The sequence below is a fragment of the Microtus pennsylvanicus genome, chromosome 1, assembly GCF_037038515.1.
Source record: "Microtus pennsylvanicus isolate mMicPen1 chromosome 1, mMicPen1.hap1, whole genome shotgun sequence".
Taxonomy (NCBI): Eukaryota; Metazoa; Chordata; class Mammalia; order Rodentia; family Cricetidae; genus Microtus; species Microtus pennsylvanicus.
The window spans coordinates 134,639,012-134,653,921 of record NC_134579.1 but is presented as its reverse complement, the minus strand read 5'-3'; the positions used below and the strand labels follow the sequence as shown (position 1 = coordinate 134,653,921).

Sequence of the window (14,910 nt, the reverse complement as noted above, 5' to 3'; positions counted from 1 at the left end):
GTCAGCAGGGTCCGGGTGGAGGCGTCGTTCGGGTCTGGAGTTCTAATTGGTAGGAACCGGACGAAGTCCCGCCCCTGAGTGCAGGACGCAGCCTATCCCTGAGCGAGGATGGCAGCTACCGAGTGAGCACGTCGATTGGCTGGTGGGCAGGCCCGGAGTTTCTTCGAGTATGCTCAGTGGTCCAAAACCTCCTGCATCAGGAAGACGGGCGGAAGTGACTGGGGGGCGGGCGAGCATGAGGGTGTCGAGTCTGGAAATTGGAAGAGGCACTGTGGACGGTCAGGTTTTTGTGTGTGTGTGTGTGTGGGGGGGGTGTCTGGGTCTGTAGAGGTGAGTGTCCAAAGGACTGAAAATGGGGATCTAAGGGGGCTCAGAGTGTGGAATCCTAACACTCAGAGTCGGGGGGCTGAGAGGTTCTGCAGTCTAGCTCAGGTCCCGAGGTGCTGAAGTGAAGGAGCCACTCGGCAAGGGAAGTCAGAGAGGGTCCCGGGTGGGGAGATCAGAGGAGGCGGGGGGTTGACAAGTCTGAGAAAGCTCAGATTAGGGGAGCAGGGCTGTTTCGATCTGAAGGGGCTGAGGTGAGAGGAGGGTCCTTAGGCTCTGAGGTACCTATCCTTTCGGTTGCAGAGTTCTGGGGCCCGTGTGGAGCTTTCGAGAAAGTCTTCATGTGTGGGCTCAGAGAATGTTCTCTGTGGGACTTGGGGAGATCGTGTGTGGTTCGGGGGGCACGGGTGGACAGAGCCTTGAAGGAGTATGCTGACTGCTGATAGTGGGGCTAGGATTGGGGCGCTCACTGGGTGACGTTTGGGAAACGGAGGACTCTGGTTTTAAAGGCTGAAGTATATAGGAAGTGTCAGAGTAGGGTCTGGCCTCTGCTGAAGTGGAAGGAAGGCTGGCACAGCTGAAATAGGAGGCTTGGGGACTTACGGGTGCACCCCTCCCCACAGGACGGCACACAAGGAGTCGGTACCCATGGAGGAGCAGGACACCAGAGTCCCAGCCCTGGAGCCATTCAGGGTGGAGCAGGTTGGCAGGACTGGGGGTGTAGAGGAGGAATGTGGGGACAGAAAGGTGTAGGGTGGGGTGGAGTGACAGGCTGCCCCACTTCTCTTCAGAGTCTAGCCCTGCGCCCACCTCCACCCCCCAACTTCCTTGAACTGGAGTCTGGCCTTTCCCTCTCCAAAAGGAAAGGTTGCTCAGTCATGACAGGTTCCTGTTGGGCAAAGGGCCTCATCCTAGGGCGGTGGTTCTGAACCTTCTTGACGCTGAGACCCTTTAGCACAGTTCCTCATGCTGTGGTGACTCCCAAACCATAAGATTATTTCATTGCCACTTCATGACTGTACTTTTGCTATTGTTGTGAATCATAATGTAAATAATCTGTATTTTCCTGTGGTCTTTGGTGGTCACTGAGAAAGGGTCATTTGACCCCAAAGGTCATTTGACTCCAAAGGGGTCAAGACCCCACAGGTTAAGAACCATCATCCTAAGGGCAGTCTCTCCATTATAGGCACCGCCTCTAATCTACTATGTCCCCGACTTCATCTCTAAGGAAGAAGAGGAGTATTTGCTTCGACAGGTGACCCTTCTCGTCCATCTTTCCCGTCTTGCCATATTCCTCTCCAACATTCAGTCCCCGTATGAATGCTTGCAACGCCAGAGAAAACCCTGGCGAGGAGAGTGTCTCAGCACCCTCATGCTTCCATCCCTGTTTCAGCCATTGCTTGGTCTGTCCCAAAGAGCTTTCTGAGCCAGCTGTGACACATACTTGTAATCCCAGCAAGAGGAAGCTGAGGCAGGAGAATCCCAAATTTCAGGACTTTTGTTTTCTTAGATTTTTTTGGGGGGGGGGTGGTGAGGTGAGGGTTTTCGAGACAGGATTTCTCTGTAGCTTTGGAGCCTGTCCTGGAACTAATTCTTGTAGACTAGGCTGGCCTCGAACTCACAGAGATTCACCTATTTTTCTTAGATTTTTAAAGAACTTTTTCACACGTATGAGTGTTTTTTTCTGCATATATGTATGTGTACTGCCTCTGCACGGTGCCCGAGAAGGCTAGAAGATGTTTCAGGGGTGAAACTGGAGATACAGATGGTTGTGAGCCAGCAGGTTGGTGCTAGGAAATGAACCTGGGTCCTCTGCAAGAGCAGCCAGTGCTCTTAACCGCTGAGTCAGCTCTCCAGTCCTGTCTAGCGAGCTCTTGTTTGCAACAAAACAGCAAAGATAACAAAATAAACAAGAAAGAACTTTCCTTAGAGGCTTAGGAGAAAAGCAAATATATTCTTTGGAAGGAGGATGCATGCGTGCATGCAAGTGAGCATGTGTGTGTGTTCCTGCTGGGGAGGGGGTGTGGGAATCTGGGCCTTTGCATGCTAGGCATGCACTCTACCATTGAGGCACACCTCCACCAGCCCAAGGATGCAGTTGTGAAACCCACATTCTCTATATTGAGGTAGCCCAGTCTCATCTCTAAAATAAGAGTGTTTTTGAGATCACATTCCTGACAGGAACAACTTAGAGCAACCCTAGAGCTTTGGGAACAAGAACGTTTCAGAGCTCATTCTCCCTAGTTGTGATCCCCCAAGTTGGGTGTGGTGGCACATGCCTATAATGCCAGCCCTGGGAAGGTGGGTGTAGGAGAGTCAGGAATTCACAGTCACTTACCCTTCTCTGTAGGGATTTCAAGGCCAATCTGGGCTACAGAGACCCTATCCAAAAAAATCTGGGAACATAGCACACCAAGAGAAGAATCCCATTTCTGGCTGTAGGTACAGTCTGGATAGGACATCTGTTACCCCTTGATTGCCAAGGTCGAGGTAGCTGATTGGTTGGCTAGTCCCTGAGCTTCCCATGTCTTTATGAGTATCCACCTCGGAGCGAAACTTTTTGTTTTGTTTTGTTTTGTTGAGACAGGGTTTCTCTGTGTAACAGCTCACTTTGTAGACCAGGCTGTCCTCAAACTCACAGAGATTCGCCTGCCTCTGCCTACCCCCTGAGTGCTGGGATTAAAAGTGCGCCACCACGCCCAGCTGAAGCTAAACTCTTGATAGTGGAGGATCATTCTTCTTCAGCCAGATTATATTAAAAAGCTGCTGTCCCCAACTGGAACCTCCAGACAAGCTCCAGAGAGCCTGTTTCTGCCCCCACTAGAAGACCCCTGTGCCAGCGTTCATGGGAAGATCCTGAAAACCTATTCCCCCACCTCCTAGGTTTTCAATGCCCCAAAGCCAAAGTGGACCCAGCTGTCTGGAAGAAAGCTGCAGAATTGGGGTAAGTGTTCCTAGCTAAGGATGTGAGGAAGGGCTCAGTTCCAATGGTTTCAAAATGTGGAGCTATCTCCAAGCACTCCAGGGGGCCCAGATCCAGGATAATTCAGGGCTTGGTGGTGGCCTTGAGGGATTGGGGTTTACTGCGTGGTTGGGAGTAAGGGCCAAGTGCTTTGAAGAAAACTTCAGAAAGGTCAGTAGCGGTCTCCAAAACTCAGTGGGGAGGGATGCTTCCAACCACTGGAGTATCCCTAATGGGGACACCAGATGCCAAGGCTCCTTTGTACCTCTGCAGGTGGGCTCCCCCATCCCCGGGGGATGGTTCCTGAGCGACTTCCTCCATGGCTTCAGCGCTATGTGGACAAAGTGTCCGACCTCAGCCTTTTTGGGGGTCTCCCAGCTAACCATGTCCTTGTGAACCAGTATCTGCCTGGGGAGGGCATCATGGTAACCACATACCCTCATCCCAGTTCCCTTGGTACCTACCTCCCCCAGATCTCCAAATCATCAAGAGGAAGGGTAACCCTTATGTTTGCCCCCCTCACTGAGCAGCTACACATCCTACCTAGGCACTTAACTCCTTATCCCAGCTTGGGAACCCCACTTTGATTTAATGGAGTGGGGTAGGCTCCTGCCCTGGCCATCCCTCGTGCCCCTTTCCTCCCCAGCCTCATGAAGATGGACCACTGTATTACCCAACCGTCAGCACCATCAGCCTGGGCTCCCACACTGTCCTTGATTTCTATGAACCTCGGCAGCCAGAGGATGATGTCCCCATAGAACAGGTGGGTCCTAAGATAACATCCCAAGCATTTGGGGCATTCCAACACCTGACATCCCATATACTCCAGGACAGTCTGATTCTACCTGTCTCCAGACGATTCCTGACGCCCAGACATGTTTCCCTGTCCCTGGCTGGGCATCCCTACTTTCTCCCAGAGAGCCAGCCTACCCGTACATGACCAGTTGGCCTGTGTGACGCTCTAGATGCCACAATGTCCACAGATCCCTACTACTTCTCTGGGGTGTTCCATGACTGTGACACACCCACAAACTATTTGATCTCAACAGAGTGTTCCAGCAAACTCTTTAAAAATTATTCCTATTTATTTTTGAGACAAGGTTTCTGTAGTCCAGGATGGCCTCACAATTGCCATCTTCCTGCCCCCATCCTCCCAAGTGCTGGGGTTACAGGCATGTGCCCCCATGCTTGGCTCCAACATACTGTGTAGTATGTTCAGGGCACCTCAACATTGGTGTCTTGATACTCTAGTCATATGCTCTGTGACCCCAAGACTTCCTCAATTCATTATCACATGGCTGTGTTGGGCACACCTAACACCCCAATCTCTCTCTGTCTTGTGGCCCTTAAGTCATGCATTCTTGATACCCCGTGTTTGTAGAATCACCATGTAGGCCTGATATTTCCCAGCCCTCTGTGCGCACTACCCTCTTTTCACTCCTCCCACTCAGACAGGCCTCCTGCAATACCATTCCTGACTGAAGCCTCCCCTAGCTCTACATGCTCCCCCATGCTCTAGAACACCTTGGGCTACCAGGTCTTTAACATCCCAGTCCTGGCGTTGACCACGCCCTTTAACCTCTACCAGAGCCTGGCCCCAGCAGTGTACTTCCAGCTGACCTCTGCATGGATCTGTCCCAGTCTCTCGGATGCCAGCTGAAGTTCTCACAGTGTAGTGACCCTTGATGTCTTCAGCAGCAGCGTAGGCCCCGCCTCCTCCCCAGGGGCTGGACCCACATAAACACAGGGCTTCCTTCCCCAATAGCCTTGTCCCCAGATTGCCACTCCTCAGCCACCAAAGCTTTCACCCACCCTGGGGGCTTGCTGACCCTTGTCCCCTGAGCAACTGTTGACTCCTGCTGACTTTTCAAACTCGGGATATCTACTGACCATCAACCGGCTCCCGCAGCCCCGGCCGCCTCCACAGCCCATCACCTCACTGCTGGTGGAACCGCGCAGTCTGCTGGTGCTCCGGGGCACAGCTTACACTCACCTGCTCCATGGCATCGCAGCCACTCATGTGGATGAGCTGGATGCCGCCTCGCTGCCCTCCAATGCAGCTGCATGCCAATTGGCGCTGCCCGGAGCCCACTTGGTGCGCGGCACCCGCGTCTCCCTGACCATTCGCCGCGTGCCCCGCGTACTGCGCGCCAGCCTCCTGCTAAGCAAGTGACTGCTCAAGTCCTGCCCGTTCTGTGGCCTTGGAACCCTAGGGTAGAGGTGGCCGTCCAGGGTTATTTATTTTCCCAGTAACTGTGGAAACCGTGGAGAGGACGCCGTACCAAATAAACCGAAAATACCTTTTCTTGTTTTGGATTTTTTACTAGGTGGGAACAGACGCTGTGGTTTCCTTCCTCCCCGCCCCCTCTCCAGTACCGGGGATAGAACCCAGAGCTTCTTGGATGCTAGGCAAATGTTGTTTATATATAGCATATATAGTTTAGTACTGCACAGCTAATCTATAACCCTAGCAACAATTTCCTTTTTTTAGTTTTGAGACAGGCTCTCCACAAGTTGCCCAGGCTGGCTTTGAACATGAGATCCTCTAGCCTGAAATGACAGACAGGCTTGAGTTACCAGGTGCTTAGACAAAGGAATGTGCCCTGGTGGTCAGATACGTGGGTCCCTGAAGGTGACAGGATGCTGGGTTTGAGGGGATGAGTGGAGTTTTCTGTGTCAAAGGGATGGCTGCGGCCGGGGTGGGGGTGGGGTGGGGGTGTTATTTGGGAAGGTTAGGTTCTCCTGCTGGGGAGGAAGGAGTTAAGTGTCTCTGTACCTCAGCAGGGCATCAGGTTTCTTGGGTCCAGGTTCCTGCTGGAAGGGGTGGAGCCAGGCCAGCCCCTGGGCCTCTCAGTAGCCTCCGGCTTGGAAATATCCTGCTGAGGAAGAAGCATGGGGGCCTGGCCGAGAAGGAGTCGCTGACCAACGTCCTCACCTGACTGGCCCCCAGTCCACACGATGGCCCTGTCCCCAGCTCTTGGCCATGGACTCTCCTCAGAGCCCCTCAGTCAGCCTCACGGTGCTCCTAGGGAGCTGGACGTTGCTGGATGGACCATCATGCCTGCAGAGGAGACAAACAGGTGGGGACTTGGGCTTGACATCTGGCTCCAAGGGAGGGGACAGCGGAAAGGGCCATGTGCGACCATGATTGAATAAGGACGTGGAGGACACTGGGAATGGGGTTTGGGTGGAAAATGAGGTACAGTGGCTCACACGGGCCCCATCAGCATTCCTTATCTCTAGGTCAGAGCAGGCCCAGGCCTCCTTGGGCCCTCCTGAACACGTCACAGGTGAACTGAAGGACACTGAGCCTGCCAGCAGCGCCCCAAGACTACCCCTGGCCTCTTCCCATGAGCATCAAGATGGGGGCAAACGCCGTGAGGTGAGCTGGCCACACCCTTTGGGCCAGTCCCACTTCCTCCGGTCCCTAGAATATGCCTCTTGCTCTAGAAACAAATAATTCAGAGGAGGTGTTGGGTGTCAGTGGGGGAAGGGACACTGTAAGGATATTTATTTGCCAATCAGCACAGAAGTACTGCAAATATTTTTAAGTTTTTTGTATTTATTGTGTGTGCCTAAATGAGGGCAGGTGCACATGCCTGTGGAGCCCAGCGGGACAATGTCGCTCAGACACTCTCCACCGTATTTTCTGAGACAGGGTCTCCCACTGATTTGGTCAGGTTGGCTGGCCAGTGAGCCACAGGGACCCGCTGGCCTCCACCTCTCCAGCACTGGCGGCGAATGGTGCCACACGCTCGGTTCTTTGTGTTCTGGGGATCCAAACTCGAGTCACCACAGAAAACACTATCCACTGAGCCAGCTTCCCCCACCTCCCTATTTGAGACAGGCTTTCACTGTGTAGCTCAGGCTGGCCTTGAACCTTCAGTTCTCTTGCCTGAGAGAGCTGGGATTTTAAGTATGTATCTCCATTGCCAAGCTGGACATCATAATTTCATTAATGGCCTCATTCTGCTCCATTACCCCTCCCAGTTTAGACCCATATGAAGAGGTTTCTTATAGGCTCGAGAGCCTGAAGATCTTGACTTAGTTGTCTCCAGCCTTGGGGTAAAAGGCTGCCCAGTGGGAGCAGCCCCGGGTTGCTCTGGAGATGGGCAGTACTCCAGAACAGCAGCCGGGATGGAAGAGGGTGTGTCGTGTTGGCCCACTGGCCCTGACTTGGCCCCTGGAATCCCTAGCATGCTGTCTCTGGCCTGGAAGTACTAGAAACTGAGCAGGACAGCCTCCATCTTTGTCTGTTGGGATTGAGCTTCCAGCTACAGGACCTGGAACAAGGCCTGGGATCATGGACACTGGCCCACAGCAGGATGGTCCAGCTGCAGGTGGGCAGGGGAAGGTTAGGATATGGGAGAGCAGGCACAGTCCTAGGCACGGGTGCAAGCTTCCTGGGGTGGAATGTGGGGTTAGTACATATTCCGACTTCTGCATAGGGCATGGAAGAGTAGATAACCCCAGGTTTGGGGGGTCTGGAATCACTGTCAACGTGTGAGAGTGTCTAACCGTCTGTCTCAGGCCCTGCAGGCAGAGCTACGAGGGGCAGCCGAGCGTGTGGATGCATTACTGGCATTTGGTGAGGGGTTGGCAGAGAGGAGTGAGCCCAGGGCCTGGGCATCTCTGGAGCGGGTCCTGAGGGCCCTTGGAACCCACCGAGATACCATCTTCCAACGACTCTGGCAGCTACAGGCCCAGCTGATCAGCTATAGCCTGGTAGGGTCTGCCCTAGTCGTCCCCAGCCCAGGCCCTAATCCCCCAACTCCCATGACATCTACCTTCTGCTCCAGGTGCTTGAGAAGGCCAACCTCCTGGATCAGGACTTGGAAGTTGAGGGAGACTCAGACGGGCCAACACCTGGTGGAATCTGGGGGCCCTGGGCACCTAGTACCTACCCGACTCCTGCAGAGTTGGAATGGGACCCAGCAGGGGATGTTGGGGGTCTTGGGCCCTCAGGGAAAAAGATATCTCGGATACCAGGAGTTCCCTGTGAGCTGTGTGGCTACAGGGGACCCCAGGACAGCGGACAGGGCCTTGAGGTGAGATCTGCCCCCTCAAAGGCCCCCCTACTTGGCTGGGCACCATAGGGTATTTCTGCACTTTGTAGTGTGGCTGTCTTTCGAGGAGGACTTGGTTCTGTCTCCCCCTCTAAGCCTCTCTGTCTCGCTCCTTTTAGACAATTCACGTTACGCAGCACAGGCTGGCTTTGAACCCACAATCCTCATGTCTTAGTTTGTTAAGTGCTGGGATTATAGGCATGCACTGGCATGCCCACCTATCTACGTCTACCATAAATGTCACCATGATTCTCTTCTGCTCTGTTTCTCTTTCCTCTTAGCCTTTGTCCTGCCGTTCTGCTCTTCCCTGTGCTGCAGACACAATCCTGCTCCTCTGAGCACACCAGCCTCACTCCCACCTAAGCCCTGGATGCATGCCCAGCTCACCTCCCCCTCTCAGTCCAGCCTCCTCGTGTGTCACCTCTCCAGAGAGCTGATGTGACCCATTATTTCCTGATAATCCTCACTGCAGCTTGATATGATCCATTCACTTGTTAATTCGGGTAGAATGTTCATCTCCCCAGGGGCCAGGATGTCGCCCATTTCCATCCTCACCACATCTCCTAGAACTGTGCCTGGTGTGTAACAGACACTCATGAAATATTTGTTGAGTGAATGAATAAGTAGTTTCTCTCTTCTTGGTTTCCTGGGCTCCGCCCCTCTGATTTTCCCATGAGAGCTGTGTGTGCCTGCATAATTTCGTCTCCTTCCAGAGCCTTTTGTAAACCATGCTTCCAGTCTTCCAAGAACCACGAGCCTTTCTCTTCCCACAGGACCTGCTCACGTTGGGGCTCGGCCACCGGAAACATTTAGCAGCTCACCATCGAAGGCGTCTCCGGAAGCCTCAGGTGAGCCAGGAGCAGTGGAGGATGCTGACGGCAAGTAAAAGAGATCCAGTCCATACTGACTGCCACACACGTCACGAATTCAGGACCTAAAATGTTATCAGGGCTCCATCTCTGTCTTTTGGCCTCCTCTCCATCCCCAGTCGCTACAGTCTCTTCTCTCTGCTTTACCAACCTACCCTTATGACCCCTGACCTACGAGCAGTGGCCAAAGTCCCAGGCCTGACTTCACCTGGCCAGCTTGGGTCACAGGCTGCACCCTGGAACTAGTCAGAGTGCTCTGATTGGCCAGGTCTGAGTCACGTGTTCCATCCTGGAAGAGGGGAGAGTGGAAGTTAGTTTAGGCACCCACACACCCACACACCATCCCAGCAATGTTATCAGGAAAAGGGCAGTGGACACACGAAGGACAGGTATGGACAGACACCCACCACACTATAAATTCATGTGCAGTTCAAGAGTGCCAGGAAAGGAGAAATGAAGGTAGCCCTGTAGGTCTAGAGTAGAGAGGGAATGTCCCCACGTAAGTGTCACTGCCATTCATTGTGCGGCTGGCTCCCATCTCCCTCAGGACCAGAAGAGACAAGCGTCTCCCAGTCCACCGGATGTGATGCTGGAGGTGGATCCCGGGTGAGAATGGGGCAGGGATGTGGGCAAGAGGGGTCATGGTTGCAGCCCACCCTTCTCAATAATCTGTCTCTTCTCAGGGTCCCGGCTTCTGCTTCCAGGCGACCCCTGACGCTCTTCTTTCTCCTTCTCTTCTTCCTTCTGGTGGGTGCCACATTGTTGCTGCCCTTGTCAGGGGTCCCCTGCTGTTCTCATGCCCGACTGGCCAGGACGCCCCACCTGGTGCTCAGCTATGTCAATGGTCTCCCTCCAATCTGAGTCCATGGCCCAGACATGTGTATTAAATGGTTACTTTTCCAAAGATGGCTGAAAACATTGAGTGCTTTGAGAACTTGGAAACAGAGACAAGACAGCCTGGATGTTTCAACGGCCTATTCTACACTCCTGTGTCTGAGGGTAGAACACAGGACTGAAGGATCCTACCTTAATTGAGGTTTCCCAGACTGTAATGCAAGATTAAAGCCCAAGTTGTTCGTTCCAGAGTTGACAAAAGGAAGAGTGGTAGGAGAAGGAGGATGCGGTCCAGGAAAGGGAGGAAGCTGGCAGCTGCTATCGGTACCCAGAGTACCGAATGGCTGGGGACCCTGGGAAACCGTATGGAGCACATTCAAACTTGTTCCAGGCTTCCGCACCTCCCCGGAGAGGTCTCTTCCTGGGAAGGCAGACTCCCTAATATGTCCTGTCTGCCTATCCTTCCGTGAACACTCGTCTCTGGGGGCTGGGAGAAAAATAGCGCAGATGGCACCTGCCACCGGAAGTTAGAGGCAGGTGCGAGGCTGAGGCAGGTGCCGTGGGTGAGCAGCCAACACCCATGTGGTCTCACATTCATTCTGGGGATGTGCCCACATTCTACAGAGGGGTGCAGGCTGAGTTATCACTAGCTCAGAATTGTAAAACACCCTCTTTTCTGGGAGATATTTTTCCCTGGTAGGGTCTTACCACACAGGCCAGGGCAGTTTTGAACCCCTAGTTTTCCTCAACTTCCAGAGGACTGGGATTATAGATGTGTTCCTTCAGGCCTAGTTAATTTTCTTGTTCTGTGTTGCTGGGAATGAAACCCAGGGCCTGGCACATGTCTGGCAGGTACTCCACCATTGAGCCACACCTCTAGTACAGACTTCTGAAGTCTTGAGGCTAGTCTAGTCTCAAGCCTAAGGTACAGGGGAAGAGGTGGGAACAGACGGAAACACAAGAACGAGGCAGAGTCCTGTGCTGGCCTCAGATGTACACTGAGCACAGCCCCTCCTCCCTGTTCTGCCCCAGATGTACACTGAGCACAGCCCCTCCTCACTGTGCTGCCCAGATGTGCACTGAGCACAGCCCCCCTCACTATGCTGGCTCCAGATGTGCACTGAGCACAGCCCCCCTCACTATGCTGGCTCCAGATGTGCACTGAGCACAGCCCCTCCTCCCTGTTCTGCCCCAGATGTGCACTGAACACAGCCCCCTCACTATGCTGGCTCCAGATGTGCACTGAACACAGCCCCCTCACTATGCTGGCTCCAGATGTGCACTGAACACAGCCCCCTCACTATGCTGGCTCCAGATGTGCACTGAACACAGCCCCCTCACAATGCTGGCTCCAGATGTGCACTGAGCACAGCCCCTCCTCCCTGGCTGGCCCCAGATGTGCACAGCTTCTCTCTGTGTAGGTTTCCAAGCTGCACACAGAACATACACCACAGCCCAGCAGGACAGAAAATCTTAAGAAAATTGTCAAGAAAGTAAGCACACCTCACATTTATTTCCTTTCTACAAGAATCCTGAGGAAGACAAACAGGAGTAGGGATTGCCTCCTAGAACCGCCCAGGAGGGATTCTCCAAGAGCCTTGGGCTGATCAGCTCTGATGAGCTACTGCCCACGCTCTCTTACAATCCTGTGTTGGCACAATGCGTGGGACAACGTTTTTCCACTCCGGACTGCCAGTTTCTCATGGTTCCTGAGGGTATTTATTAAACTTGCTCAGTTAAAAGTCTGTTTTTCTCCGTGTTAGAAAGAGCAAAGGGCATGCCCTCAAGATTGCGGGGTGGGTGTGTTCTCAGAAGCCAAGAGAGGTGTCTAGGCTCCTCGTGGGGAGGAGGAAGTGCGTTTGTGCTCTCTTTGACATTGGGTTAGTGCATCACAGCATACATGGTGCAGCCTACCGGTGCCATAGCATGCCTGAAACCTTCTTGGTGAGGGAGTGTCGAATCTTTCACCATGCATCAAGAACATTCGGCTGTCTCTCAAGACATACTTTCCATCAGATGAGGTCTCGGTCTTTCCTAAACTGTCCGGAGGGACCATTCTCTGGGTCTGTCACCGTCCATCGGATCGCGTCTCCTGTGCTCCTGCGCCTTCACAAGGACTCTTTGGGCCATCGCTATCGTTCTGCGTGGTCCCTTGGGTTGCCGTGTCGCCGGGTTCCTCCGTCGGGCCCCGCGGGCGCACGAAAGTACCCATGGCCGTGGCGTGGCCGGAACGCAGCAGCTGTAGCTGGCGCCGTCCCCGGCGGTACAGATACTCGATACGCAGCACGTCGGAGCGCGGAAGGCTGGCGTGCTGCCGGAACTCGGCTCGCACCCGCGCCTCGGCGCCCGGTTTTCCCCGCCCGGCGCGCAGCAGCTCTCGATACAGGCTCAGAACTTGCCTCTGCAGCCGGCTGGGCCGGCTCATGACCGCTGGGTCGCAGGCAGTCGCAGCAAGCCCGCCGGAAGCACCGCCCGGACACTAAAGGGCAGGGCAACGGCGGCGTCCGCCAGAAGTCCCGCCTCCTGTGTGCCGATGTTGCCGCACCCGATTGGTTGGTGCAGTACTACGTCAAGGCGGTTTTAGTTGAGGGCGGAGAAGCTGGTGCACTGGTCGGCTCTAAGGGAATTGGTGTCCTTGAGCCAGACACAGTTCTGGAGAATTGAGGGAAAGGGAAGAGAAAGGATCTGAACTTTTAGACTCTGGCTGAGGGTTGGAGGCGACAGTCAGTCCTGAGTCCAGAGGGGATGGAGAGCGAAGGGTTCGAATCTGTGGGTCCCCAAAGGACACAAGGACAAACTTTTGTTTTGTTGTTGTTATTTTAAAGATTTATTATTATTTTAGGGGCTGAAAAATGTATAAGCTGACGACATGACCTCTCCATAGTATGGCTAAGGGGAAGATTTTTGTCGTATATATGAAAGAGAGGACAGTCAGAGGCATCTAGTCGAGTCCAGAGCAGAGAGAGAAAGTAGCCTGGACCTGGCCAAGCTGTCTGGGAGAGATGGGATAGAGAATAGAGAAAACACGGCGAGAGAAGCAGGAGCAGAGCGGAGAGAACACGGAGAATAGCCGGGTTATAAGGAGACTGTGTAGCTGAAAGCTAGAGGGAGTTTGGGGTAGAGGAGAAGGGACCACTGAGCCATCTCTCCAGCCGAGAAGGGGAGAAGGGCCGGGATGCTAGCATGGGCTTTGAAATGTGTAACAGGTGCTTGTGATGCTAAGGAAGCCTGCGGGCCAGCATGAACTTTGATTGGCTGGGAAGTGCCACAGGTAGCCATAGTCCCTTCTGCTAGATCTAAGGGAAGTGGCTCTTTGGTAGATGACAACCAGTTTCATAAGTTCCTGAGGAATGTTGGCTTTCGTCTAACTGGCAGAATTTGGGAAAAAGAATTTCCTGACAGACTGGAGCCGGCTATGGAGACTAGACTGGCCTGGGACTCCAAAGATCTGTGTGCCTCTGCCTTTCCAGTGCTGGGATTGTTCACAGCCACAGGAACCTTGTAGTTTTGTGTGTGTGTGTGTGTGTTCCTCTGGAAATGGAGTTACAGATAGTAGTGAGCCAACATGTAGGTGTTGGGAATGGAACCTAGGCCCTGTGAAAGAGCAGCCTGAGCTCTTAACCACTTAGCCATCTCTCCCTCATGTGTGTATGTGAACCCAAAGACAGGCTAGGGTCTTGGAGGCCAAAGGATAGGGTCAGAGCCCATAAAGCTGGGGCTGCAGGCCATTGTGAATCTTGTGGGTGTTGAGTGTAAGAAAACTTACGCAGAGAGGCAGACAGACTTCATTTCAATAGGCTGAGACTGCTTTATTGGGAGAGCAAGGAGCCCCAACATTTCCATGGGATGAAGGCTGAGTGCATTTAGCGGGGCTGGAGGACACGTGTATATATACATACACACATACATAGGAAGTTACAGTGTTTTTTGTGGTTTGGGTGGGAGCAGGGTTGGTTTTAATACCAAGGCATGTTGTTTCTGCAGGTGGAGCAGAGGTCAGGCTGGGACTAAGCCATTCTTTATGGCTAAGGGCTATTGCCCGAACAGCCTGATTCAATTCTTCATGACCTGAGGCTATTACCCAATACTGAGACTTGAACTCAGGTCTTCTGGAAAAGCAGCAAGTCCTTTTACCCACTAAACCATCTCTTCATTTTTCTCCCTTCGTTCTAAGGCATGGTCTTGCTGTGTAGCAACAATGGTAAAGACCTTACTAGCTGTTGGGCTGACCTGACAGCCTTCAGGCCTCCCAGGTTGTGAGGGGGTCATCCTAATTACACTGGGATGGTGGGAAGATAATGGACCCTGTCCCCTTGCCTCCCTTAGGAAAGGGAGTAAATGAGGGACCCTAGACGAGCCCAAAGCCCTCTGCCCAGTGCACTGCTGTGTTTCTGCTCATGTAGGTGAGCAAAGTCTCTGGGACCTAGTCCTTATTTCCATTTTATACATGTTCCTAAAAGAAGCTTTGGAGCACCACACCAACTCCAGTGTCGTCTGTGTGACATGACATATGTCATTATGCTGGATGGGAGCTATGTGTCCCATGGGACTAGGCTTCCTGGAGGTCAATGGCAGATGGCCCGGTATTGGCCGTCTTTGAGGCATAGATGGATTTCTCAATTAGCTGGCTATGCGGGATATGGGCTTTGCACAATCTCTTTTATAATAATGATATTCTATATATCTACAAGACAAGGATTATCGCTTCAGGAACAGCTCTGAGATAGGAAAGCACAGTATGGGAATGTATAAGACTACAGCTGAAACCTTGTCGTACACAGGGTGTATGATGAACAAGGGAATAGATGGTTTAATGTTGATGGACAAAGACTGTTATATTATACTTTGAACTTTA

The 14,910-nt window shown here is 53.0% G+C and overlaps 3 protein-coding genes across 4 annotated transcripts; 2 read left to right on the top strand and 1 right to left on the bottom strand.

Annotated features, from left to right (window-relative positions):
- The first annotated feature begins 188 nt into the window (after positions 1-188).
- Alkbh6 (alkB homolog 6) lies at positions 189-5,591 on the top strand. 2 transcript variants are annotated; one of them, XM_075985561.1, is made up of 7 exons: positions 189-278; positions 948-1,026; positions 1,511-1,579; positions 3,208-3,268; positions 3,560-3,711; positions 3,933-4,049; positions 5,196-5,591. In XM_075985561.1, the coding sequence occupies exons 2-7, from the start codon at positions 973-975 to the stop codon at positions 5,457-5,459; spliced, it is 717 nt and encodes a 238-aa protein (XP_075841676.1). In that variant the 5' UTR covers positions 189-278; positions 948-972; the 3' UTR covers positions 5,460-5,591. The 2 variants fall into 2 exon arrangements, with proteins under 2 accessions (XP_075841676.1, XP_075841666.1); XM_075985551.1 differs by having other exon boundaries at positions 194-283.
- Positions 5,592-6,013: 422 nt separating this feature from the next.
- On the top strand, positions 6,014-10,106 carry Syne4 (spectrin repeat containing nuclear envelope family member 4). Its single transcript, XM_075985539.1, has 8 exons — positions 6,014-6,366; positions 6,530-6,668; positions 7,483-7,626; positions 7,817-8,011; positions 8,086-8,334; positions 9,126-9,200; positions 9,769-9,827; positions 9,905-10,106. Exons 1-8 carry the CDS (start codon positions 6,245-6,247, stop codon positions 10,080-10,082), a joined length of 1,161 nt encoding a protein of 386 aa, XP_075841654.1. The 5' UTR covers positions 6,014-6,244; the 3' UTR covers positions 10,083-10,106.
- Positions 10,107-11,549: 1,443 nt separating this feature from the next.
- Sdhaf1 (succinate dehydrogenase complex assembly factor 1) lies at positions 11,550-12,566 on the bottom strand. The gene has a single exon (XM_075985526.1). It carries the CDS (start codon positions 12,478-12,480, stop codon positions 12,124-12,126), a length of 357 nt encoding a protein of 118 aa, XP_075841641.1. The 5' UTR covers positions 12,481-12,566; the 3' UTR covers positions 11,550-12,123.
- Between the last annotated feature and the right edge of the window lie 2,344 nt (positions 12,567-14,910).